The following is a 25,025-nucleotide window of genomic DNA, read 5'->3' on the forward strand; positions in this document are numbered from 1 at the left end:
ATTTTGTAGAACAGCTATTTAGGTTTGTAAAGGCATAGGTAGCCAGCAATATTAGGTTATAAGCTATGATATTGGGTTGAAAGCTGCGATGGAGAAATGGAGAAAATCAAAAAGCCTGAATGGAATGTGCTATGGCTGAAGGTTTGAAAGATGGGCATTTAAGAGGATTAAGATTCTCATTCAAAATAATCACTCAGAGATTGCATTTGTTTAACTAGACAATGTTTGACAAAATAGATAAACAGGATCCTACTGAGAAGTACAAAGATTTGTAAATTACTCTATTTCTTAGCATTATGCAATTGAGAAATTGTGAAATATTGATGACTTGAAGGCAAATGGTATTTTGTCCTTTATTGCAAAAGGCTTTTAATGCAAGAATAAGATGGATTTCTGTAGTTATAAATTTTATATATCTTGTCCTCCTTACCTAGTAGAGAGAAAGATTTCATCAAAGATTCAGCAGATTGGTCACTTGGATAACAGGTCTGAGAAGATATTGCTCAGGCCTCTATTGTATAGTTTGGATGATAGAGAGGAGTCTTCAATGCACATGCGGTTACTGGACTAGGGTAGTGAAACAGCTACATGGTCCTCAAAACCAATTCTACTATTTAATAAAGTATGGCTGATCAGATTGTGGCCTCAGTTCTGCATCCCCACCTATTCATTATCTTACCAAATATCTATTTAAATCTAACTTAACAATAGATTACAACACCCAGTTCCCACCATCCTGTGAAGGATTGAAGACTTCTTGTTTTAAATATACTCAATACCCTGGCCTCCACAACTGCCTATGGCAATGGATTCCACAGATTCAGTAATGTCTGGCTATAAAATAAAAAATCCTCCTCATGTCTGTTCTACACGGACGTCACCCTGTGCCCTCTGGTCCTAGACTCACCCACTGTAGAAAACATCTTCTCCACATCCACCCCATCTAGGCTTTACAATATTCAATAGGTTTCAAAGAGGATCCCCCTTCATTCTTCATAAGTCCAGGGAGTACAGACCCAGAGCCATCAATCGCTCTTCATATATGAACCTTTTAATTCCCAGAATCATTCTCTTGAACCTCCTCTGGATCCTCTTCGATGCCAACACATCTGTTCTTAGATAAGCAACCCAAAACTGCTCACTATACTCCAAGTAAGGTCTGAAAAATACCTTATAAAGCATTATAGATTAAAGCAATCAAGGTGGTGGGGCGTGGCTGCAAGAGCATATTGAAGTGGCAGGGTCTGGGTCCAAAAACGAGGAATGAGCAAAGTTTGGCTGATTTAATTGCCCGGTTAGGGTGTTGAGGCTGGAAGAGAGGGGCAAGCTGGTGTTCAGCTCGCTGCTCCACATTTACTCATCTCTGTACTAAACTGAAGCTGTAGCCTGCAACTAACAGGCTCCTGGATCAGTTGCTGCGATGCCTGACTTTGTGGCCGTGGACTCACATATGTGGATTTCAACTCTGAATGTTATTACTTTTATTGTTTGAACAAGGACTCACTTATGTGCCTGTGGTATTGATTCAGAGCTGGCTTGTGCATAGAAGGCAGGGTGATGGTTGAAGGGACTTGTTCGAGCTGGAGTTCTGTAATTAGTGGTGCTCCACAGAGATCTGTGTTAGGACCTCTGCTGTTTGTGATGTATAGAAATGACATAGCTGAAAATATAGATGGGAGGGTTAGTAAGTTTGTGGATGAGACACAGATTGGTGGAACTGTGGATAGTGTCGAAGACTGGCAAGGAATACAGTGCAATATAGACCTGTTACAGATGTGGGCAGAGAAATGGCAGATGGAGTTTAACCCAGATAAATGTGAGGTTGAGCACCTCGGTAGGGCAAATACATGGAGACAGTACACTGTAATGGACAAGATCCTTAACAGAGTTGCTGATACAAGAGATCTTGGGATCCAAGTTCATAGCTTCTTGAAAGTGGCTACACAGGTTGATAAGGTGGTTAAGAAGGCTTATGGATTTAATTTTCTACACATAGACTGGGAAGCACATACTGTGAAAGGGCTGGATGGTTTGGAGTTTGTAAAATGAGTGCAGGATAGTTTTTTGCAGCAATATTTAGAGGTACCAACTAGAGAAGGGGCAGTGTTGGATCTCCTGTTAGGGAATGAGATAGGTCAGGTGACAGAGGTATGTATTGGGAGCACTTCGGGTCCAGTGATCACAATGCCATTAGTTTCAATATAATTATGGAGAAGGACAGGTCTAGACCCAGGGTTGAGATTTCTGATTGAAGAAAGGTTCACTTTGAGGAGATGCGAAAGGATTTAGAAGGAGTGGATTGGGACAATTTGTTTTTTGGGAAGGATGTAATAGAGAAATGGAGGTCACTTAAAGGTGAAATTTTGAAGGTAGAGAATCTTTATGTTCCTGTTAGGTTGAAAGGAAAGGTTAAAAGTTTGAGAGAGCCATGGTTTTCAAGGGATATTAGAAACTTGGTTTGGAAAAAGAGAGATATCTACAATAAGTATAGGCAGAATGGAGTAAATGAGGTGCTTGAGGAATAGAAAGAATGTAAAAAGAATCTTAAGAAAGGAATTAGAAAAGCTAAAAGATGATATGAGGTCACTTCAGCATGTAAGGTGAAATAAATTTGAAGGGTTTCTACTGTTATATTAATAGCAAAAGGATAGTGAGGGATAAAATTGGTCCCTTAGAGAATCAGAGTGGACAGCTATGTGAGGAGCCAAAAGAGATGGGGGAGATTTTGAACAATTTCTTTTCTTCGGTATTCACAAAGGAGAAGGATATTGAATTGTGTAAGGTAAGGGAAACAAGTAGGGAAGTTATGGAAACTATGTTGATTAAAGAGGAGGAAGTACTGGTGCTTTTAAGGAATATAAACATGGATAAATCTCTGGGTCGTGACAGGATATTCCCTAGGACCTTGAGGGAGTTTAGTGTAGAAATAGCAGGGGATCTGACAGAAATATTTCAAATGTCATTAGAAACAGGGATGGTGCCAGAGGATTGGTATATTGCTCATGTTGTTCCATTGTTTAAAAAGGGTTCTAAGAGTAAACCTAATAATTATAGGCCTGTAAGTTTGACGTCAGTGGTGGGTAAATTAATGGAAAGTATTCTTAGAGATATATATATATATAATATCCTGGATAGACAGGATCTGATTAGGAGTAGCCAGCATGGATTTGTGCGTGGAAGGTCATGTTTGACAAACCTTATTGAATTTTTTGAAGAAGTTACGAGGAATGTTGACGAGGGTAAGGCAGTGGATGTAGTCTATATGGACTTCAGCAAGGCCTTTGACAAAGTTCCACATGGAAGGTTAGTTAAGAAGGTTCAGTCATTAGGTATTAATGCTGGAGTAATAAAATGGATTCAACAGTGGCTAGATGGGAGATGCCAGAGAGTAGTGGTGGATAATTGTTTATCGGGATGGAGGCCGGTGACTAGTGGGGTGCCTCAGGGATCTGTTTTGGGTCCAATGTTGTTCGTAATATACATAAATGATCTGGATGATGGGGTGGTAAATTGGATTAGTAAGTATGCCGATGATACTAAGGTAGGAGGTGTTGTGGATAATGAGGTGGGTTTTCAAAGCTTGCAGGGAGATTTATGCCGGTTAGAAGAATGGGCTAAACATTGGCAGATGGAGTTTAATGCTGAGAAGTGTGAGGTTCTACATTTTGGCAGGAATAATCCAAATAGAACATACAGGGTTAATGGTAGGGCATTGAGGAATGCAGTGGAACAGAGAGATCTAGGAATAACAGCGCATAGTTCCCTGAAGGTGGAGTCTCATGTAGATAGGGTGGTGAAGGAGGCTTTTGGAACACTGGCCTTTATAAATCAGAGCATTGAGTACAGAAGTTGGGATGTAATGTTAAAATTGTACAAGGCATTGGTAAGGCCAAATTTGGAATATTGTGTACAGTTCTAGTCACCGAATTATAGGAAAGATATCAATAAATTAGAGAGAGTGCAGAGACAATTTACTAGGATGTTACCTGGGTTTCAACACTTAAGTTACAGAGAAAGGTTGAACAAGTTAGGTCTCTATTCATTGGAACGTAGAAGGTTGAGGGGGGATTTGATCGAGGTATTTAAAATTTTGAGAGGGATACATAGAGTTGACGTGAATAGGCTGTTTCCATTGAGAGTAGGGGAGATTCAAACGAGAGGACATGATTTGAGAGTTAGGGGGCAAAAGTTTAAGGGAAACACGAGGGGGTATTTCTTTACTCAGAGAGTGATAGCTGTGTGGAATGAGCTTCCTGTAGAAGTAGTAGAGTTACAAGGAATGTTGACGAAGTTAAGGCAGTGGATGTAGTCTATATGGACTTCAGCAAGGCCTTTGACAAAGTTCCACATGGAAGGTTAGTTAAGAAGGTTCAGTCATTAGGTATTAATGCTGGAGTAATAAAATGGATTCAACAGTGGCTAGATGGGAGATGCCAGAGAGTAATGGTGGATAACTGTTTGTCAGGTTGGAGGCCGGTGACTAGTGGTGTGCCTCAGGGATCTGTACTGGGTCCAATGTTGTTTGTCATATACATTAATGATCTGGATGATGGGGTGGTAAATTGGATTAGTAAGTAAGCAGATGATATTAAGATAGGTGGTATTGTGATAATGAAGTAGGTTTTCAAAGCTTGCAGAAAGATTTAGGCCAGTTAGAAGAGTGGGCTGAGCGATGGTAGATGGAGTTTAATGCTGATAAGTGTGAGGTGCTACATGTTGGTAGGAATAATCAAAATAAGACATACATGGTAAATGGTAGGGCGTTGAAGAATGCAGTAGAACAGAGTGATCTAGGAATAATGATGCATAGTTCCCTGAAGGTGGAATCTCATGTGGATAGGGTGGTGAAGAAAGCTTTTAGTATGCTAGCCTTTATAAATCAGAGCATTGAGTATAGGAGTTGGGATGTAATGTTAAAATTGTACAAGGCATTGGTAAGGCCGAATTTGGAGTATTGTGTACAGTTCTGGTCACCGAATTATAGGAAAGATGTCAACAAAATAGAGAGAGTACAGAGGAGATTTACTAGAATGTTACCTGGGTTTCAGCACCTATGTTGCAGAGAAAGGTTGAACAAGTTAGGTCTTTATTCTTTGGAGCATAGAAGGTTGAAGGGGGACGATAGAGGTATTTAAAATTATGAGGGGGGTAGATAGAGATGACGTGGATAGGCTTTTTCCATTGATAGTAGGGGAAATTCAAACAAGAGGACTTGAGTTGAAAGTTAGGGGGCAAAAGTTTAGGGGTAATACGAGGGGGCATTTCTTTACTCAGAGAGTGGTAGCTGTGTGGAACGAGCTTCCAGTAGAAGTGGTAGAGGCAGCTTCGGTACTGTCATTTAAAATAAAATTGGATAGGTATATGGATAGGAAAAGAATGGAGGGTTATGGGCTGAGTGCAGGTCAGTGGGACCAGGTGAGAATAAGCGTTCAGCATGGACTAGAATGGCTGAGATGGCCTGTTTCTATGGTTATATGCTCAAAGCAAACTTCAGCACAACAGTTAAAATCTATTCTTTGGGCAAGGTTAAGGATAAAGAGTCAACTGCTTCATTACTACCAAAAATGAATCTAGCCCTTTAAATTCTTTACACAAGAGAATCAATATGAAAATATTTTGCAAAAACATCTTTATTAAATCAAACATATATTTTACTAAAAATGACCAATGAACTCATTCCTAATATTCAATAGGAGAATTGTTTTATAATCTGGAACCCAAGTGCAATTAGGTTGTGTCTGTATATACTATATTTGAAAACTTGTGTATTTTATACTTCCAAAAGCAGTAATGCTCAACACATAATATGTTACAGACAGGAAGGATAAACACCCAGTGTACAATCTGACTTTGATAAATTTGCTGTGGTTTAAAGATTAACTCACTGATAATGATTTCAAGTACAGCAAACAATTGCACCAATCTCTATCCTCTATTCCCTTGAGGTTCAATATAGAAACATATAAAAAGGCAGGATAAAGACTTCAGAAAGACTTTGATGAAAAGTACGATATAGGCAGGGAGTAATCGAAGAATCTTCAAAATGAAATTAATTTTTCTATGTCTCTTCAGCATCCCGATGGTCAGTTTGACAGATTTTGAATATGATCAAGTACCTGAAGCCGTAGGAACTCAAGTAAGGAATTTAATTTGCTTTGTGTTGGCGGTGGGTATCTGTGTGGCGACTTTATAGAAAGATACCCAAATGAAACCTGACAATGAGACCCATTGTAAATTGGTTGACTGATTTGTAGAGCATGTCCACTTTATCTGGCAACAGCAGAACTTCCCAGTGCCCTAACATTTTAATTCTGATTCCTATTCCCGTTTCCATGGCTTCCCTTCATGCCATGATGAGACTACCCTCAGGGTGGAGGAACAACACCTTATATTCCATCTGGGTAAGCTTCCAACCTGATGGAATGAATATTGATTTCTCCTTCTGGCAAAAAAAAATACCCTCCCCCTCCCCTCTTCTATTCTCCACTCCGGACTCTTCTCATACCAGATTCCTTCATTTCCAGCCCTTTAACTTTCCCACCTACCTGGCTTCACTTATCTCCTGATGAAGGGTCTCGGCCCAAAATGTTGACTGCTTGTTTCCACGGATGCTGCCCGACCTGCTGAGTTCATCCAGCTTTTGTACGTGTTGCTTTGACCACAGTATTTGCAATGTACTTTGTGTTCACCTATCACCTTCTAGCTATCCATCTTCCCCTTTCCTCACCTTTTAATTCCACTATCTTTCCCCTTCCGTTCCAGTCCTAAAAAAGAGTCTTGCCCCAAAATGTGACAGTTTATTAATTCCATACATGCTGCCTGACTTGCAGAGAACCTCCAGCAGAATGTGTGTGTTGCTTTGGTTTTCGAGCATCTGCAGACTTTCTTGTGTTTATATCAAAACTGTGGCACTTTCATGCAATATTAAAACCTTATGGGTTTTTTTATCCTGACTTCCAAAATCACCAAAATCTTGAGTGAACTGCTCATAAATTTCTCTTGCATATGTTAACATTGTTTGTATTAAATGTGTGAGGCAAATTTTTCTACACGGAGAGTGATGAAATGTGCTGCTGGGTCAGAACCAAATGCAATAGAAATTCACAGATAAGCAGAGAGATTAGAGGGATATGGACATTGTTTAGGCAGAAGGAATTAGTTTAGTTAGATGTTTAATTACTAGATTGGCACAATGTTGTAAACTGAAGGGCTGTTCCTGTGAAGTACGTTGGAAGGGAAGTGCATAGCAAGATGTTGATTTGCACTTGTAGAATAATAGCAACCTTCATTATCCAATCTAAACCTAATGTCCTCACAGCAAATGGAGGCATTTCTTCACAGCTGCTGACATTAGTTTTGGAAACATGGTCTAATCCCAGAGTTTACTCAATTACCTTGCAACCTCTTCCCCACTCTTCAGTCATTTCCAAAGCACCAACACTCCCAGATCTCTGGGTTAATGGACTAATGAAAATCAGAAGTTTTGAGGCTTGTGGAGAGGATTGTGCAGATAATCAGGGAGATAGGTAATTATTTTTGAGAAGATAATACAAGACTGGATAAGGAACAAGAAAAGAATTGTAGATGACAAATGATCCAGGAAGATAAATGTGGAGAGGGATGAGATGAACAGGAGTAGATGAACTAGGATTCGATAGTGGGCCTCATCCTGCTCCTATGTCTTTTGATCTTATGGTCTCCGTGACCTCTAAACACCTAACATATTTATACACTCAGCACTGATCTTCTGGTCCTCCATATGCTTTTCCTTCGTAACTACTGAAACAAAGTACTCATTAAATACCCACTCACATTCACCACATACAAACAATCTTCCTCCCTTTTATCCTCAATTGTTCCCACCATCTTCCTAGTTATTCTCTTACTTTTGATGTACCTGTAGAACGCCTTGGAATTCACCTTAATCCTACTTCCTGAGGACTTTTCATGGCCTCTCCTGGCTTTCCTAATTCCCTTCTTTAGTTCTTTTCTGACTTCTTCACACTCCTCATGTGCTCTGCTTGATCCTGACTTCTGAAGCTTGACATACTTTTCCTTTTTCATCTTGACTAAATTCATCTCCTCTCTGGATGTCCATGGTTCTCTTATCTTTCCATCCCCATCCTTCCTTCTCACAGGAGCATACCATTCCTGTACTCTTTAAACACCCTCCACGTGTCTGATGTAGACTTGCTAGAGACAAGGCATTTCCTTTTATCCTATCTATACCCTTCATGATTTGATACCTCGATCTAATGACCCCTCATTCTTCTACATTCTAGGGAATAAAGTCATAACTTTCAACCTTTTTCTATATACTCAGATCCTCAAGTTCTAGCAACTTCCTTGTAAGTTTTCTCTGCACTCTTTCAATCTTATTGACATCTTTCCTGTTGATAGTTAACCAAAACTGGATACAATACTCAAAATTAGGCCTCCCCAATATCTTACACAACTTTAACATCCTAATTCCTGTACTCAATACTTTGAGTTATGAAGGCCAATGTTCCAAAAGCTTTCTTTATGACCCTATCTATCTGTGATACCCCTCTCAAGGAATTATGGGTCTCTACTCCTAGATCTCTCTGTTCTACTGCACTCCCCAGTGCTCTATCTCTCACCAGACGTGAAAATTGTGAGAAGTGGTTCGTGGAAAAGGTAAGTGAGTCAAATTGATAGGATATGTTTGTTGGATGTAGAGACGAAGGTGCAGCTGGAATGCAATTGATCAATCTGGATGAGAAGGCAGAATAGGACAAGAATTTAGTTTAAGGTTGGTGAATGGTCCAGATAAAGGTGATATATATGTATACAAAATGCATGTACATACTGTAAATCTGGCTCTCTCTCTCTCTATCACCCTCTCTCTTAATAAGAACACAGCATGTACAGTAATTGAAGAAGCCAAACTAAGAACTTTGCTTGTAATGTCTCCCACTTCCTTTGTAGCCTTACTTTTAAAATATATTTCCTCTTAAACTGTAGGTGGAACTTAGTTGTGGCTGAGTTCCACAGACACAAATAGTAACTTATAATTCTGGACATAAATATTATCCAGCTTAAATGAATGGAAGATTATCTTTCAGTGCCTTACTTATGTACAAAAAATACACATCTTGTTGATTTTATGTCTTTCAACTAAAATGTAAATTAACATGAAAAAGGTCTGAAAAGAGAAAACACATGAAGCTACCATGTATTGTTCAGTGTTTTTATTTACCTGTAGCATGAAAGAATCGATCCCCGGGGGCCCAGACCTTATGATGCTGGTTCTGAGCCACCTGAAACAATTCAACAAGTCCCTAGTAGAAATGAACCAAGCGTTAGAAGAAGCAGGTTCCAGACTCCTACCAAAACCCAAGCACAAAAAGCTAGTCAGAGGACATTCGACAATGACAAAGGAGGATGCCTCTTCATCGGCAATGAAATGGTAAGACAACAAAGAATGACTCAGAAACTGTTTTGAGAAAGAAAGCTTAAGGAAGATAAAATAGACATATATGGCAATTTCCCTTAACTTTGAGTACATTGAATTTGGGGAACAGGGCAGAAGAGAACTGAGCCTATATTTCTGCAGGAGATTTTTCAAAAAAATTGCATTTTGAATACTAGCTGCAATGTTTTCTGAATTTGAAGAAATGCTTGTTGTGTCTGTGACAGGTAAGCCCCCGTGAAAATGTACACTTCTTGGTATTAATTGAATAATATTCATGATCAGCAATCATCCACTTCCATGGGTTGAAAATTAAGTACAGAAAAGGGTCACTGTATGTTAGATCTTTGGATTTACATAGAAGATAGTTGAATGTAGAACAAGCAGCCAGGAATGGTGTAAGAGGTGGGCACAGTAATGTTTAAGAGACTTTTGGGGAGGTACAGTAAAAGAAAAGTTTTAAAGAGATATAGGCCAAATGCAGGCAAATGGGACTGGCTCAGGAAGACACTTAGATGACTTGGGCCAAAGGGCCAGTGTCCATTCTATAGAACTCGAGAACTCTGGTTGCATTATCTTAAGATGACTGGCAGTTTTTTAGTACATGAAAATTGTCTGAGATCTAGAAAATTTCTGGAACAGCTCCAATCACTTTTGACATTATTTCCCCCAGATAAAACTAGTGTGGTGAAGAAACTGAAAGGGAAGCAAGTGGAAAGGTAGAGAAAGGCACTGCTCTGCTATTACCTTGTTGGTTTGTGACTTTTTTCTTAATCCAAGAGGTTCTATAGCTATATTAAGAGTAAAAGGGTGTCCACAGAGAGAGTAGATCCCTGAGAGATCAGCAAGGCTGCTAAATCTTGAGCTACAGGAGAAGGGTAGGATTTTAAGTGAGTATTTCTCCTTGGTATTCATTGTGGAGAAAATCATGGTTGCTTGAGATATAAGGGAATTTAATAGAGATATTTGGAGGATATTTTTGTTACCGGGAAAGAGGTACAGTTTTTGTAATTTTACAGCACACTAAGGTGGTGAAAGCCCTGCTGCATGACTAAATGCATTCTTGACTTCATGCGAGGTTAGTGAAAAAATTGCTGAGGCCCTTGTCGTTCATTGTTAGCCATTACTGAAGTTTCTGAAGACTGGAAAGGATCTAATGTTCTTCTGCTGTTAAGGATAAACCAAGGAACTATAGGCTGGTCAGCCTGACAGCAGTGATAGCAAAGATACTGGAGGGAATTCTGAGGGAGAGGATCTATCAGCATTCGGATAGACAGAATGTGATTAGTAGTCAGCATAACTTTGTGTGTGGAAATCATGACTGACAAATCCTTTTAAGTTCTTTGTTGAAGTAACAAAAAGGATAGATAAGATTAGGGCAATGGATGTTGTATATTTGGACTTTAGCAAGACCTTCAACAAGGTCCGGAACGGTAGGCTGGTTCCAGGGAAGCCATCTTTGTATCACTATGACGTGGCTGAAAAGAAGATCATAGTTGGAAAATTAATATCCAAGGATATGCATTTTATCAAAAGGGCAGGCAGTTAGCCAAGGGGCTGAGGTGGCTCTGTTGGTAAAAAATGAAATGAAATCCTTTGGTGACATAGGATCACAAAATGTAGAACCTTTGTGGGTAAAGTTACTGCAAGGAACTGCAAGAAACTGCAAGGGCAAAAAGATCCTGATGGGAGTTAAATCCAGGATGTGGGATATAAATAGAAAAAGCCTGTAATTAGGACAATGTTACAATAGTCATGGGGGATTTTAATATGCAAGTAGATTGGGAAGATCAGGTTGGTGCTGGATCCCAACAGAGGGAATTTGTAGAATCCCTACGAGATGATATTTTAGAGCAGCTTGTGGTTGAGCCCACTCAGGGAAAGGCAATTCTGGATTGGGTGTTGTGTAATGAACCAGATTTGTTTATGGAGTTTAAGGTAAAGGACCCCTTGGGAGACAGTTATCATAATATGATAGAATTCACTCTGCAGTTTGAGAGGGAGCTGATTAAGTCAGATGTATCAGTATTAAAGTTGAATAAAGGGAATTACAGAGGCATGAGAAAGGAGCTGGCCAAAATTGATTGGAAGGGGACACCAGTGGGAATGAAGGCAGAACAGCAATGGCTGGAGTTTCTTGGGGCAATTCAGAAGGTGCAGGATAAGTACGTCCAAAAGATGAAGAATATTCTAAAGGGAGGATGAGGCAACCATGGCTAACAAGACATGTCAACAACAGCATAAAAGCAAAAGGCCAAAATATAATGCAACAACTAGTGGGAAATTGGAGGATTGGGAAGCTTTTAAAATCCTACAGAAGACAACAATAAAGTCCATAATGAGAGAAATGATGAAATATAAAGATAACCTAGTCAAAAATATCAGAAAATACCAAAAATCTTTTTCAGATTTTTCAGTAAAAAGAGGCAAGAGATGCTAATGGACAACTGGAAAATAACATTGGAGGCATAGTGATGGTGGATAAAGAAATGACTAGAGAATTTTGTGTCAATGTTCACTGTAGAAGACACCAGCAGTGAGCCAGAAATTCGAGGCTGTCAAGGGCAGAAGTGATTGTATTCCTTATTACTAAGGAGTTGGTACTTGGGCAGCTGAAAGGTTTGAAGGTAGTTAAGTCACCTGGACCAGATGGGTTATACCCCAGGATTCTGAAAAAGGTAGTTAAGAAATTAAGCATCAAATAAATTCACTACCTGATACATTTAGCGTTCTAATTTGGATAGTGGTCAGAAGGACCTGAAGTGGACAGAGCAAATACTAAGTGAAAACTTGCTGATTGAAGGCCTCATCCCAGTTGACTAACTGGTGATGACATAAATCATTAACTAAAGATGAGTTCAGGTATCATAACCTGCTGGGACAACATACTTTGGTTGAACATTGTGTTAGTTGTACCCTACCAGGAAGAGGCAATAAAGCTTCAAAATATTTAACTTACCAACTATCAAATGTGTCAATTGGGCAGAATCTGACATTGGAAATTTGCAGACACAAATATAAAAGCAAAGCTTTAGAAAATACACTATTATTTCATTTGAACTATGATACTCAATTCTGTTTCCAACACTTCTCATTATTTTAACTCACCTATTTCTTTTAAAGGGAGTGCTATGCCCAAATGGCTGTGAATTGAGGACTGCTCTTTTAAAGGATGAACAAAATATGATGCCAGTTATTGAAAACTTAAAATTACAAGTTTCAAATCTTTCCCGATCTTCAAAAGCAATTAACATTTATGTAGAAAGAGTAGATAATGAAATGCACCGGCGTGAATCTCAGTATCTGGGTAAGACTTTCTTGATGATAATTAAAATACTGCAGATGCTGGAAATTTGATATTAAACAAAAAATATTGGAAACAGTCAGCAGGTATCTGACTTGCTAAGTAATCCAGATTTTTCTGTTGAGAAATATTTTTATCTTTAATAATTTAATCTATATCTTCATGTTCTACTGTAATGCACATACTTCTTCGCAGGTAACAGTCATGTATTAAGTTCATACAGTACAGAACTGGAGGAACGTTTTTCATTGATAAAAGAAAAGGTTACACAAACACTCCCTTCTTCGATTCGTGTTATGCGTTCCCTGGTGGACAGTCTCAAAGAGAAACTGAAAAATCTTGAACATGCAGTAATGATGCAGAAGGAATATTGTACAAATCCTTGTGTAGTTTCCTGCAACATACCAGTTGTTTCAGGCAAAGGTGCGTAGGTTTAGAAAGTAAGTTCAAATCTTGAGTTTGTTTTCATTTCTTTCAGTTTCCCTGTTAAGGATAAATTGATTTTTTTTTCAGAATGCAATGATATTTTTGAAAAAGGTGGTAGAACATCTCAGCTTTACTTAATCCAACCCGATACCTTCAAGCCACCTTACAAAGTTTACTGTGATATGATAACTGATGAAGGAGGTACCTACGTTACTTCAAAGTGCAAACAATATTATTTTAATTAAATTCAGTATATCTTATTAACCAATGTTTGCTTTTTATTTATTAATTTTTTTCCAGGATGGACATTGATTCAGAACAGACAAGATGGTAGTGTTGACTTTGGTAGATCATGGGATGCCTATAAAAATGGATTTGGAAACATCGCATATGATTCAGGAAAAGGTTTCTGTGATACACCAGGTGAGACAGGAAAAATTATCTTAAAAAGTTAATTGGTCTTGTAATTGCTTTCTCCTGAAGGGGTGGGGGCAGATGAGGGACTGATGTCCAATGGATAATTTAATATTGATGGAATGGTGAGGACATCCAAACTGAGGTCCTCAGGTCCCATTTAGGTTTTGAAAATTGAAAACTTGGCTCATGAAAGACTATGAAATTCTAAGATAGAGTTATGTTTATTATCATAAGACATTAAGACTTAAAAGCTAAATTAGGCCATTTGGCTAATCGAGTCTGTTCCACCATTCTGAAATGGCTGATTTATTATCTCTCTCAGCCCCATTGTTCTGCCTTTTCACCATATTTGTTGACTAATCCAAAAACTATTAAACCCTGATTTGATCTCTACAGACATCTGTGGCAATGAATTACTCAGAGTCAATACCCTTTGGCTGAAGAAATGTCTCCTGATCTCTGTACGAAAGGGATATCCAGGGCTGTACCCTCTAGTGCTAAACTTTCCCACTATTGGAAACATCCATTCTATCTAGCCCTTTCAATATTTGGTAGGTTTCAATAAGATCCTGCTTCTACACTCCAGCAAGTACAGTCCGTCAAACAATCCCCATGTTAACCCTTTCATTCCCAGCATCATTCTCGTGAACCTCCTCTGGACTCTCTCCAATACCAGTGTATTGTTTAGAAACATAGTAACATAGAAAACCTACAGCATAATACAGGCCCTTCAGCCCACAAAGTTGTGCCGAACATGTCCCTACCTTAGAAATTACTAGGCTTAACCATAGCCCTCTATTTTTCTAAGCTCTCTGTACATATCCAAAAGTCTCTTAAAAGACCCTATGATATCCGCTTCCACCGCCATTGTCGGCAGCCCATTCCATGCACTCACCACTCTCTGAGTAAAAACTTACCCTTGACATCTACTCTGTACCTACTCCCCAGCACTTTAAACCCATGTCCTCTTGTGGCAACCATTTCAGTCCTGTGAAAAAGCCTCTGGCTATCCATATGATCAATGCCTCTCATCATCTTGTACACCTCTATCAGGTCACCTCTCATCCTCCTTCGCTCCAAGGAGAAAAGGCTGAGTTCACTCAACCTATTCTCACAAGGCATGCTCCCCAATCCAGGCAACATCCTTGTAAATCTCCTCTGCACCCTTTCTATGGCTTCCACATCCTTCCTGTAGTGAGGTGACCAGAACTGAGCACAGTACTCCAAGTGGGGTCTGACCAGGGTCCTATATAGCTGCAACATTACCTCTCGGCTCCTAAATTCAATTTCATGATTGATGAAGGCCAATACACCATATGCTTTCTTAACCACAGAGTCAACCTGCGCAGCTGCTTTGAGTGTCCTATGGACTCAGACCCCAAGATCCCTCTTATCTTCCACACTGCCAAGAGTCTTACCATTAATACTATATTCTGCCATCATATTTGACCTACCAAAATGAACCACTTCACACTTATCTGGGTTGAACTCCATCTGCTACTTCTCAGCCCAGTTTTGCATCCTATCAATGTCCTGCTGTAACTTCTAACAGCGCTACACATTATCCACATCACCTCCAACCTTTGTGTCATCAGCAAATTTACTAACCCATCCCTCCACTTCCTCATCCAGGTCATTTATAAAAATCATGAAGAGTAAGGGTCCTAGAACAGATCCCTGAGGCACTCCACTGGCGACCGACCTCCATGCAGAATATGACCCATCTACAGCCACTCTTTGCCTTCTGTGGGCAAGCCAGTTCTGGTTCTACAAAGCAATGTCCCCTTGGATCCTATGCCTCCTTACTTTCTCAATAAGCCTTGCCTGGGGTACTTTAACAAATACCTTGCTGAAATCTATATACACTACATTTACAGCTCTTCCTTCATCAATGTGTTTAGTCACATCCTCAAAAAATTCAATCAGTCTCGTAAGGCACCACCTGCCCTTAACAAAGCAATGCTGACTATTCCTTATCATATGATACCTCTCCAAATGTTCATCAATCCTGCCTCTCAGAATCTTCTCCATCAACTTACCAACCACTGAGGTAAGACTCACTGGTCTATAATTTCCTGGGCTATCTCTGCTCCCTTTCTTGAATTAAGGAACAACATCTGCAACCCTCCATCCCTCCGCAACCTCTCCCGTACCTAGTGATGATGCAGAGATCCTCGCCAGAGGCTCAGCAATCTCCTCCCTCACCTCCCACAGTAGCCTGGGGTACATCTCAACAGGTTCAGATGACTTGTCCATCTTGATGTCTTCCATAAGCTCCAGCACATCTTCATTCTTAATATCTACATGCTCAAGCTTTTAGTCTGCTGCAAGTCATCACTATTATCACCAAGATCCTTTTCCATAGTGAATACAGGTGTCCCTCGCTTTACGAATGTTCACTTTATGCCACTTCGCTTTTACAAAAGACCTACATTAGTAACCTGTTTTCGCATTACAAAGATGATTTTCGCTTTTACAAGAATTTTTTCCATATAAATTAATGGTTCTTCACTTCACGCTATTTCGGCTTAAGAAAAGTTTCATAGGAACGCTCTATCTTTGTAAAAGGGGTACACCTGTACTGAAGTAAAGTATTCATCAAATACCTCTGCTGTTTCCTCCTGTTCCATACACACTTTCCCACTGTCACACTTGATAGGTCCTATTCTTTCACATCTTATCCTCTTGCTCTTCACATACTTGTAGAATGCCTTGGGGTTTTCCTTAATCCTGCCCGCCAAGGCCTTCTCATGGTCCCTTCTGGCTCTCCTAATTTTCTTCTTAAGCTCCTTCCTGTTAGCCTTATAATCTTCTAGATCTCTAACATTAACCAGCTCTCTGAACCTTTTGCAAGCTTTTCTTTTCTTCTTGACTAGATTTATTACAGCCTTTGTACACCACGGTTCCTGTATCCTACCATAACTTCCCAGTTAAGGGACCCACAACCACTCACAATACTCCAAGTGCTCTGTTCATCTGCTCTCTAATAAGATCAAAGGAGTTTCTCAGCGATGTGGGCTTGTGATATTGCCGCAAGCACTAGCTCACCCCATTCAAACCGGGCATGTCCTGGGATTTCTAGTTGGATTTCCATTAGATTCAATATAACCTTAAATGTAAAGATTGTTTCTCTGTGCAATTCAGGGACTTTGTTTACTTTTGAATATGTCTCTCCAGCAGTATTTGGAGATAGGACTATAGAACCATAGAACATTACAACACAGAAACAGGCCCTTTGGCCCTTCTTGGCTGTGCCGAACCATTATTCTACCTAGTCCCACTGACCTGCACCCGACCCAAATTCCTCCATACACCTCTCATCCATGTACCTGTCCAAGTTTTTCTTAAATGTTATAAGTGAGCCCGCATTTACCACTTCATCTGTCAGGTCATTCCACACTCCCAATACTCTCTGTGTGAAGAAGCCCCCCCATTAATGTTTCCTTTAAACTTTTCCCCCTTCACCCTTAACCCATGTCCTCTGTTTTTTTTCCTCCCCTAACCTCAGTGGAAAAAGCCTGCTTGCATTCACTCTATCTATACCCATCATAATTTTATACACCTCTATCAAATCTCCCCTCATTCTTCTACGCTCCAGGGAATAAAGTCCTAACCTATTCAACTTTTCTCTGTAACTCAGTTTCTCAAGTCCCGGCAACATCCTTGTAAACCTTCTCTGCACTCTTTCAACCTTATTAATATCCTTCCTGTAATTAGGTGACCAAAACTGCACACAATACTCCAAATTCGGCCTCACCAATGCCTTATACAACCTCACCATAACATTCCAACTCTTATACTCAATACTTTGGTTTATAAAGGCCAATGTACCAAAAGCTCTCTTTACTAACCTATCTACTTGTGACGCCACTTTTAGGGAATTTTGTATCTGTATTCCCAGATCCCTCTGTTCTACTGCACTCCTCAGTGCCCTACCATTTACCTTGTATGTTCTACCTTGGTTTTTCCTTCCAATGTGCAATACCTCACACTTGTCCGCATTAAACTCCATCTGCCATTTCACAGCCCATTTTTCCAGCTGGTCCAAATCACTCTGCAAGCTTTGAAAACCTTCCTCACTGTCCACTACACCTCCAATATTTGTATCATCAGCAAATTTGCTGACCCAATGTACCACATTATCATCCAGATCATCGATATAGATGACAAATAACAATGGATCCAGCACTGATCCCTGTGGCACACCACTAGTCACAGGCCTCCACTAAGAGAAGCAATCCTCCACTACCACTCTCTGACTTCTCCCAGTGAGCCAATGTCTAATCCAATTTACTACCTCTCCAAGTATACCTAGCGATTGAATCTTCCTAACTAACCTCCCATGCGGGACCTCATCAAAGGCCTTACTGAAGTCCATGTATACAACATCCACTACCTTCCCTTCATCCACTTTCCTGGTAACTTCCTCGAAAAACTCCAATAGATTGGTTAATCATGACCTACCACACACAAAGCCATGTTGACTTTCCCTAATAAGTCCTTGTCCATCCAAATACTTGTAGATCCTATCTGTTAGTACTCCTTCCAATAATTTACCTACTACTGACGTCAAACTTGCTGGCCTATAATTTCCTGGATTACTTTTAGAGCCTTTTTTAAACAATGGAACAACATGAGCTATCCTCCAATCCCCCAGCACCTCACCCGTAGATACCAACATTTTAAATATATCTGCCAGAGCCCCTGCAATTTCAACACTAGTCTCCTTCAAGGTCCGAGGGAATACCCTGTCAGGTCCTGAGGATTTATCTACTCTGATTTGCCTCAAGACAACAAGCACCTCCTCCTCTTCAATCTGTATGACCTCACTACTTGTTTGCCTTATTTCCATTGACTCCATGCCAATTTCTTTAGTAAATACAGACACAAAAAACCCATTTAAAATCTCCCCCATTTCTTTTGGTTTCATACGTAGCTGACCACTCTGATCTTCAAGAGGACCAATTTTATCCCTTACTATCCTTTTGTTCTTAATATACCTGTTTCCTATACATGTCATACATCTCTCTCTTCTTCTTTATCAGAGTTCCAGTATCCCTAGAGAACCAAGGGTCCTTATTCTTATTCACTTTGCCTTTCATCCTGACAGGAACATACAAACTCTGCACTCTCAAAGTTTCTCCTTTGAAGGCCCCCCGCTTACCAATCACATCCTTGCCAGAGAACAACCTGTGGCAATCCACGCTTTTTAGATCCTTTCTCATTTCTTCAGTTTTGGCCTTTTTCCAGTTTAGAACCTCAAGCCGAGGACCAGATCTATCTTTATCCATGATCAAGTCAAAACTAATGACATTATGATCACTGGAACCAAAGTGTTTCCCTACACATACTTCCGTCACCTGTCCTAACTCATTTCCTAATAGGAGATCTAATATTGCATCCTCTCTAGTTGGTACATCTATATATTGATCTAGAAAACTTTACTGAACACATTTTACAAACTCTAACCCGTCTAGACCTTTAACAGTATGGGAGTCCCAATCAATATGCGGAAAATTAAAATCCCCTGCTATCATAACTTTATGCTTCCTGCAGTTGTCTGCTATCTCTCTGCAGAATTGCTCCTCCAATTCTTGCTGATTATTGAGTGGTCTATAATACAACCCCATTAATGTGGTCATACCTTTCCTGTTTCTCAGCTCCACCCACATGGCCTCAGTAGACAAGCCCTCTAATCTGTCCTGCCTGAGCACTGCTGTAACATTTTCCCTGACTAGAAATCCCACCCCTCCACCTTTCATCTCTCTGCCTCTATCACATCTGAAACATTGGAACCCTGGAACATTAAGCTGCCTGTCCTGCCCCTCCTGTAGCCAAGTTTCACTAATGGTCACAATGTCATAATTCCATGTATCAATCCACGCCCTCTGCCTTCCCTATAATACTCCTCGCATTGAAATAGACACACCTCAGATTATTACCACCACACAGAAACCTTCTATTTATGACTTTGCATGAATAGAATAAACCTTCAATAAACCTTCTATTTATGACTTTGCACCCCACTATCTGCTCTGTCACTGGTTTCCATCCCCCCTGCAAATCCCCCTCCCAAATAGCTCTAACAAACCTCCTTGCAAGGATATTGGTCCCCGTATAGTTCAGGTGTAACCCGTCTCTCTTGTAGAGGTCCCAACTCCCCCAGAAGAGGTCCCAATGATCCTGAAATCTGAAACCCCGCCCCCTACACCAATTCCTCAGCCATGTATTCATCCTCCAGAGCATCCTATTCTTACCCTCTCCGGCATGTGGCACGGGTAGCAATCCTGAGATTACCACCCTCGAAGCCTCGCTTTTTAACTTCCTACCAAGCTCTCTATACTCACTCTTCAGGACCTCCTCACTCTTTCTTCCTACGTCATTGGTACTGATGTGTACCATAACATCTGGCTGATCACCCTCCCATTTCAGAATGCTGTGCACGTGATCAGAGACATCCCTGACCCTGGCACCCACGAGGCAACAAACCATCTGGGATTCTCTGTCATGACCACAGAACCTCCTGTCTGTACTATCGAGTCCCCTATCACTACTGCTCTCCTCTTCCCCCCTCCCTTCTGCACTGCAGAACCAGACTCAGAGCCAGAGATCCGGCTGCCACAGCTTGTCCCAGGTAAGTCATTTCCCCCCCCCCCCAACAGTATCCAAATTGGTATACTTGTTGTTGAGGGGAATGACCACAGGGGAGCCCTGCTCTGCTTGCCCTTTCCCCTTCCCTCACCTGACGGTAACCCAATTACCTGTGCACTGCTCCTTTGGCATAACTACCTCCCTGAAACTGCTATCTATAAACTTCTCATTCTCCCGAATGATCCGAAGGCCATTCAGCTCCTGTCCAGTTCCCTAACGCGGTTTGTTAGGAGCTGCAGCTGGATGCACTTCTTGCAGGTGTTGTTGTCTCCCACATCCTTCAAGTGGAGCATTCCAACATCCTGTCTGGCATTCTCTCTACTCTAAATGCACAAAACAAAACTTACCAGAACCTACCCTTGCCTCTGCCTGTTCACACCGAAGCCTGTTGAGCCAAAGCCCTCTCACTCTGCTGCCCGCTGTATATGGTGGTCGCCTTTTTAAACCTTTGGCGCTCTACTGATATCTCTACTGATATATTGAACGTTTGAAGACACCACCCCTCAAAATTCAAAGTACTATTATCCTGTTAATTGCATAGTTTATAAAACATGATATAAATGGATCTAAAATAAAAAGAGATTTAGTTGGGGACAACTGACAGAAAATAGAAAAATATTGGTATTTTCCTAGCACATAGATAGGCTCTGATCAGAACAAACAGTCAGTGAAGTCAGATTAAGTAATAGTTTCAAAGCTTAAACTTGCCTTTCAAGCACTCCTTAAACAATTGTGAATTTTCCATATTTTTAAGATTCGAAGTACATTTATTACCAAAGGTGTATACATTATACAACCTTGAGATTTTTGGCTTACATTCAGCTGCAAAGCAAGGAACCCAAAAGAACCCAATTAAAAAAAACTAACCCCCAATGCACACAGAGAAAGAGAAAAAACAAATCATGCAAACAATAGAATTGAGCAAAAACAACAGAAGTTTATACTGAAAGTTAACACTTGAACTCATTGTTTTGGCAGTTAGATTTTTTCATTTGACCTGGCAAGTTTTGATGAAGTAAAATTTTGTTTTTCTTGTATAGAATTTAGTGTCTTGCCTCATAGAATTGTGTTGCCGTCTCTTAGATTCTGCAAGTATTCCTTTGGTGTTCAATTTCTTCTAGAGAAGCCCCATTTATTTAACTTTCAACTCATTAAAAAGAATGCAGAAGTGCTTTCTTCCCAAATGATATTAGCTCTTCTGTTAATATCAAGCTTCTCAATAAAAAAAGTCAATGTTTGCAATATTTTTTGTATTTATATCTTCACTCTTGGTTTATCCAGAATAGTTTTCTTTCTGAAATTACACTTGATGAAACATCTTTCTGATCTTTATTTTAACTTTTTGATATCAAGGCAATATTTAAATGAGCCAATGCATTCAAACATAATTAGTCAAATAAAATTGTTTTTATAAATTCCACATCAGTTTATTACTGTGCTGCAGAGTGATGCAATTAGTAGAGCTGTTGTCTAACAGCTCCAGCAAACCAGCTTCAATTCTGACCCTCAGTACCATTTGTACAGAGTCTGCATGTGCCTGGTGACTACATCGGTTTTCTTTGAAATCACATAATTAGGATTAATTGGCCGCTGAATTTGGTCCCTAGTATTTAGCTGAGTGACAAACTCTGAAAGGAAATGATGAAAAAGTGAGGAGAATACATTGGTTCTGAAAGGATTTTTGAAAATGTGGGCACAAGATGGTCAGCATGAACTCAGTGTGCTGAAGGGCCTAATCCCATGATATCTTTCTTGATGATTGCATATAGATCATATAGTCTGCATGATAATTCTTTTTTTTGTAAAAGCAGATGAAAACAAAAAATGAAAGATTATTTTCATTGTGATCCTCTCTACATCTGCACCAAAACCCACAGAAGAATCTGAAGATGCATAGAGGCATCCAATTATGTGGATGCCAACACTCTTCCTTCTGTACCATCCGCATACTGATACACACACAAAACGCTGGAGCAAATGAGCAGGCCAGGGCACCGGGGGGGGGGGGGGGGCAGATGATAGGCAGGTGTGGAGAAGAGAAGAGACAAGAAAGGGACCAGGGTGAATAATTGAAGAAGAATGAAGGAGGAGGGAGAAAAATTGCTGCAAGTTGGAAAATACTTGGAGGCTATACAGATGGCATATGAAGTGTTGCTCCTCCAACCAGAGTGGGCTCATTATGGCAGTAGAGGAGGCCATTGACCGATGTGTCAGAATGGGAATGGAGATTTGAATTAAAATGGTTGGCCACCGCAAAATCCTGCTTTTTGTTTTCATGGTTATAAGTTAATGTTTTTACGGCTTCATACACTTCAGTTTTACTGTAGTCTTCTATAACTTACCTAAAATGTCTTAACTCAATGCAATTAATCAACTTAATACATTGAATCCAATCTACCCCTCACCTGTTGTCCCTCTTTAATCCATGTTGTTAACATTTGAGATCATAAAACATTCATGTGACTAAACCTAATGGATATCATTATGGAAAGAATCATCCCTGCCAGTAATCATATACCCATTTCCCCTGCATAACGTCTATATGTATACACTTGTATAGACTTCTATCAAGTGTAGTAAACCCCGATGGTTGTCCCCTTTCAAAGTGAGAATTACTCAGCTGTGATCTGATTGAAATTAGTATCTTCATGACATGCACACATTTATGAAGTGATAATGACTTCATTTCTATAAACATTTCTTCAGGTGAATACTGGCTGGGAAATGACCGCATCAGTCAATTGACAAAAGTGAAAACTACTGAGCTCCTTTTTGAAATGCGTGACTGGAATGATGATAGTGTGAAAGCTCACTATTCCAAATTTGTAGTACAGTCTGAAGTCAACAAATATCGGCTGTCAGTCAATGGCTATTCAGGTGTGGCTGGTAATACTCTTATGGAAGGAGCCAAATCGCTCTTTGGAATCAACCGAACCATGACTATACATCAGGACATGATGTTCAGTACCTACGACAGAGACAATGATGGATGGTAAGTCAAGGAGAACAGGATGCTGCTGTTTTGTTACTTCTAACTTTTAAATTAGTTTAGTTGGTTTTAAATCTCAGGATGACTTTTTAAATGTATATGGAAGGATATCTGAAATTCACGCGTACAATTCCACTACATACTTGAAGCTGGTGTGAAATGCAGATGAATTGGGTGTCCACCAACATAAGAAGAACTACAAATGACAATGCATTGCATCTAGCAGTGTGTGTTTTGTGTAAATCTGGATGCTCAAATGTCTCAATTTAATATCAGAGAATGTGTATACAGTATACAATCTGGAATTCTCACTCTTCACAGAAACAGCTGTAGCAAGTCTGGATTTGTTGTGTCTGACTAAACTGTCTGAATTCTTTGGGAAGTTAGAAGGACAATGAATGAGGCAGTGAATTTGATGTAGGCTAAGTGGACAAAAACCAGGTTTTTAACAAGGTAATAGACAACAGGCTGGACAAAAGTACAAATCCATAGTGTCAAAGAGAGAAGGGGGAGCTTTCTCTTTTATTTAACTGGTATGTTGTGGCTCCAGATAGTACAAAAGAGTTCATTATAGGACATTATTTACAGAATTATATATAACTGTCTCAAAACAGCTTGATAAAGGAAACCAAATGGAAGATTTTCTTTATTGGTCCAGATATAGAATACAAGAAGTGGGAGTTCATGCCTGAATTTCATGCAATGCTATCTGGATCTCAGCTTGAGTATGCCATACAGATTTGGTCGTGGCATGAGTTTGAAGAGATTATTGCACTTAGGGCATTCATGAGAATAAATGGAAAACTAAAGATTAGGCAGGCTAGGACAGTATCTTTGAAACAATGCAAAGTGAGGGGAGATATGTATAATTATGAGGGACCTTGATAATCAGGAATATTGGCATGGAAATGCTGCCACAGCCTCACAATACTAGCAATGATATGAAGTTTGATGCATTCCACTGACATACAAGAATCACTTAAAGAACATAACCTGTTTCAAGAAAATAAGTTAGAATCTCCTAAAGAAGAAGCTGTCTATAGACCTTCTGAGAATTCTGTCAAATATTATACAATCCACGTTCCATTTTATTGAGAATTAAATTACTTTTTACCCAAAAAGCTAAACTCTAAGCCCAGTCAAAAAGATACTTATTCCTAGTATACATAAAGACTAATGTAATTTTGTTTTAATATGTTGGCAAATTGTAACATTTAAATGTATTCTAACTGGCAAAGGTGACCAGTTGCAAGATGTAGAAGATGGTAAGAGGCATAGTAGATGGTACATAGCCAAAAAGCTTTTTCCAGAGCTGGAAATGACTCATGCAAGGGGCATAATTTTATGGTGATTGAAGGAAAGTATAGGTGAATGTCAGAGATAGGTTCTTTACACAGAGAATGGTGGGTGTGTGGAATGCCCCACCAGAGGTGGTGGTAAAGGCAGGGCATCTAAGCAACTCCTAGACAGGCACACGGATGATAGAGAAATGGAAAAGGATCCTGTACATGATAAAGAGGCCACTACGTGTATTTTGTGGTCCTTTTCTGCTATGGCCCATCCATTTTGAAGTGTTGTGCATTCAGAGATGCTCTTCTGTATGCTATTATTGTAACACGTGGTTATTTGAGTTGCTGTCACCTTGCTGTCAGTCTGGCCGTTCTCTTCTGATGTTCCTCATTAACAATGTATTCTTACTCACAGATCTGCCACTCACTGCATTTTTCTGTTTTTTTTTTATGCCATTCTCTGTAAACTCTAAAGCAGGGGTTCCCAACCTCGATTTATGCCAAGGACATCTCCCA

General features: G+C 39.9%; 1 protein-coding gene across 2 annotated transcripts in view; it reads left to right on the forward strand.

The window, feature by feature from the left end:
• fgb (fibrinogen beta chain) overlaps positions 1-25,025 on the forward strand; it is a 142,332-nt gene that overhangs the window by 116,261 nt on the left and 1,046 nt on the right. Inside the window, exons 3-9 of one of the 2 annotated variants that reach the window (XM_059964804.1) lie at positions 6,073-6,136; positions 9,227-9,430; positions 12,557-12,740; positions 12,933-13,160; positions 13,251-13,364; positions 13,464-13,586; positions 22,938-23,223. In XM_059964804.1, the coding sequence (XP_059820787.1) occupies positions 6,080-6,136; positions 9,227-9,430; positions 12,557-12,740; positions 12,933-13,160; positions 13,251-13,364; positions 13,464-13,586; positions 22,938-23,223 (1,196 nt within the window). In that variant the 5' untranslated portion in view covers positions 6,073-6,079. Of the gene's footprint in view, positions 1-5,737; positions 6,137-9,226; positions 9,431-12,556; positions 12,741-12,932; positions 13,161-13,250; positions 13,365-13,463; positions 13,587-22,937; positions 23,224-25,025 lie in introns of those variants that run through there. The other variant, XM_059964803.1, reaches the window with a different exon arrangement.

Source organism: Hypanus sabinus, chromosome 3, assembly GCF_030144855.1.
Source record: "Hypanus sabinus isolate sHypSab1 chromosome 3, sHypSab1.hap1, whole genome shotgun sequence".
NCBI lineage: Eukaryota > Metazoa > Chordata > Chondrichthyes > Myliobatiformes > Dasyatidae > Hypanus > Hypanus sabinus.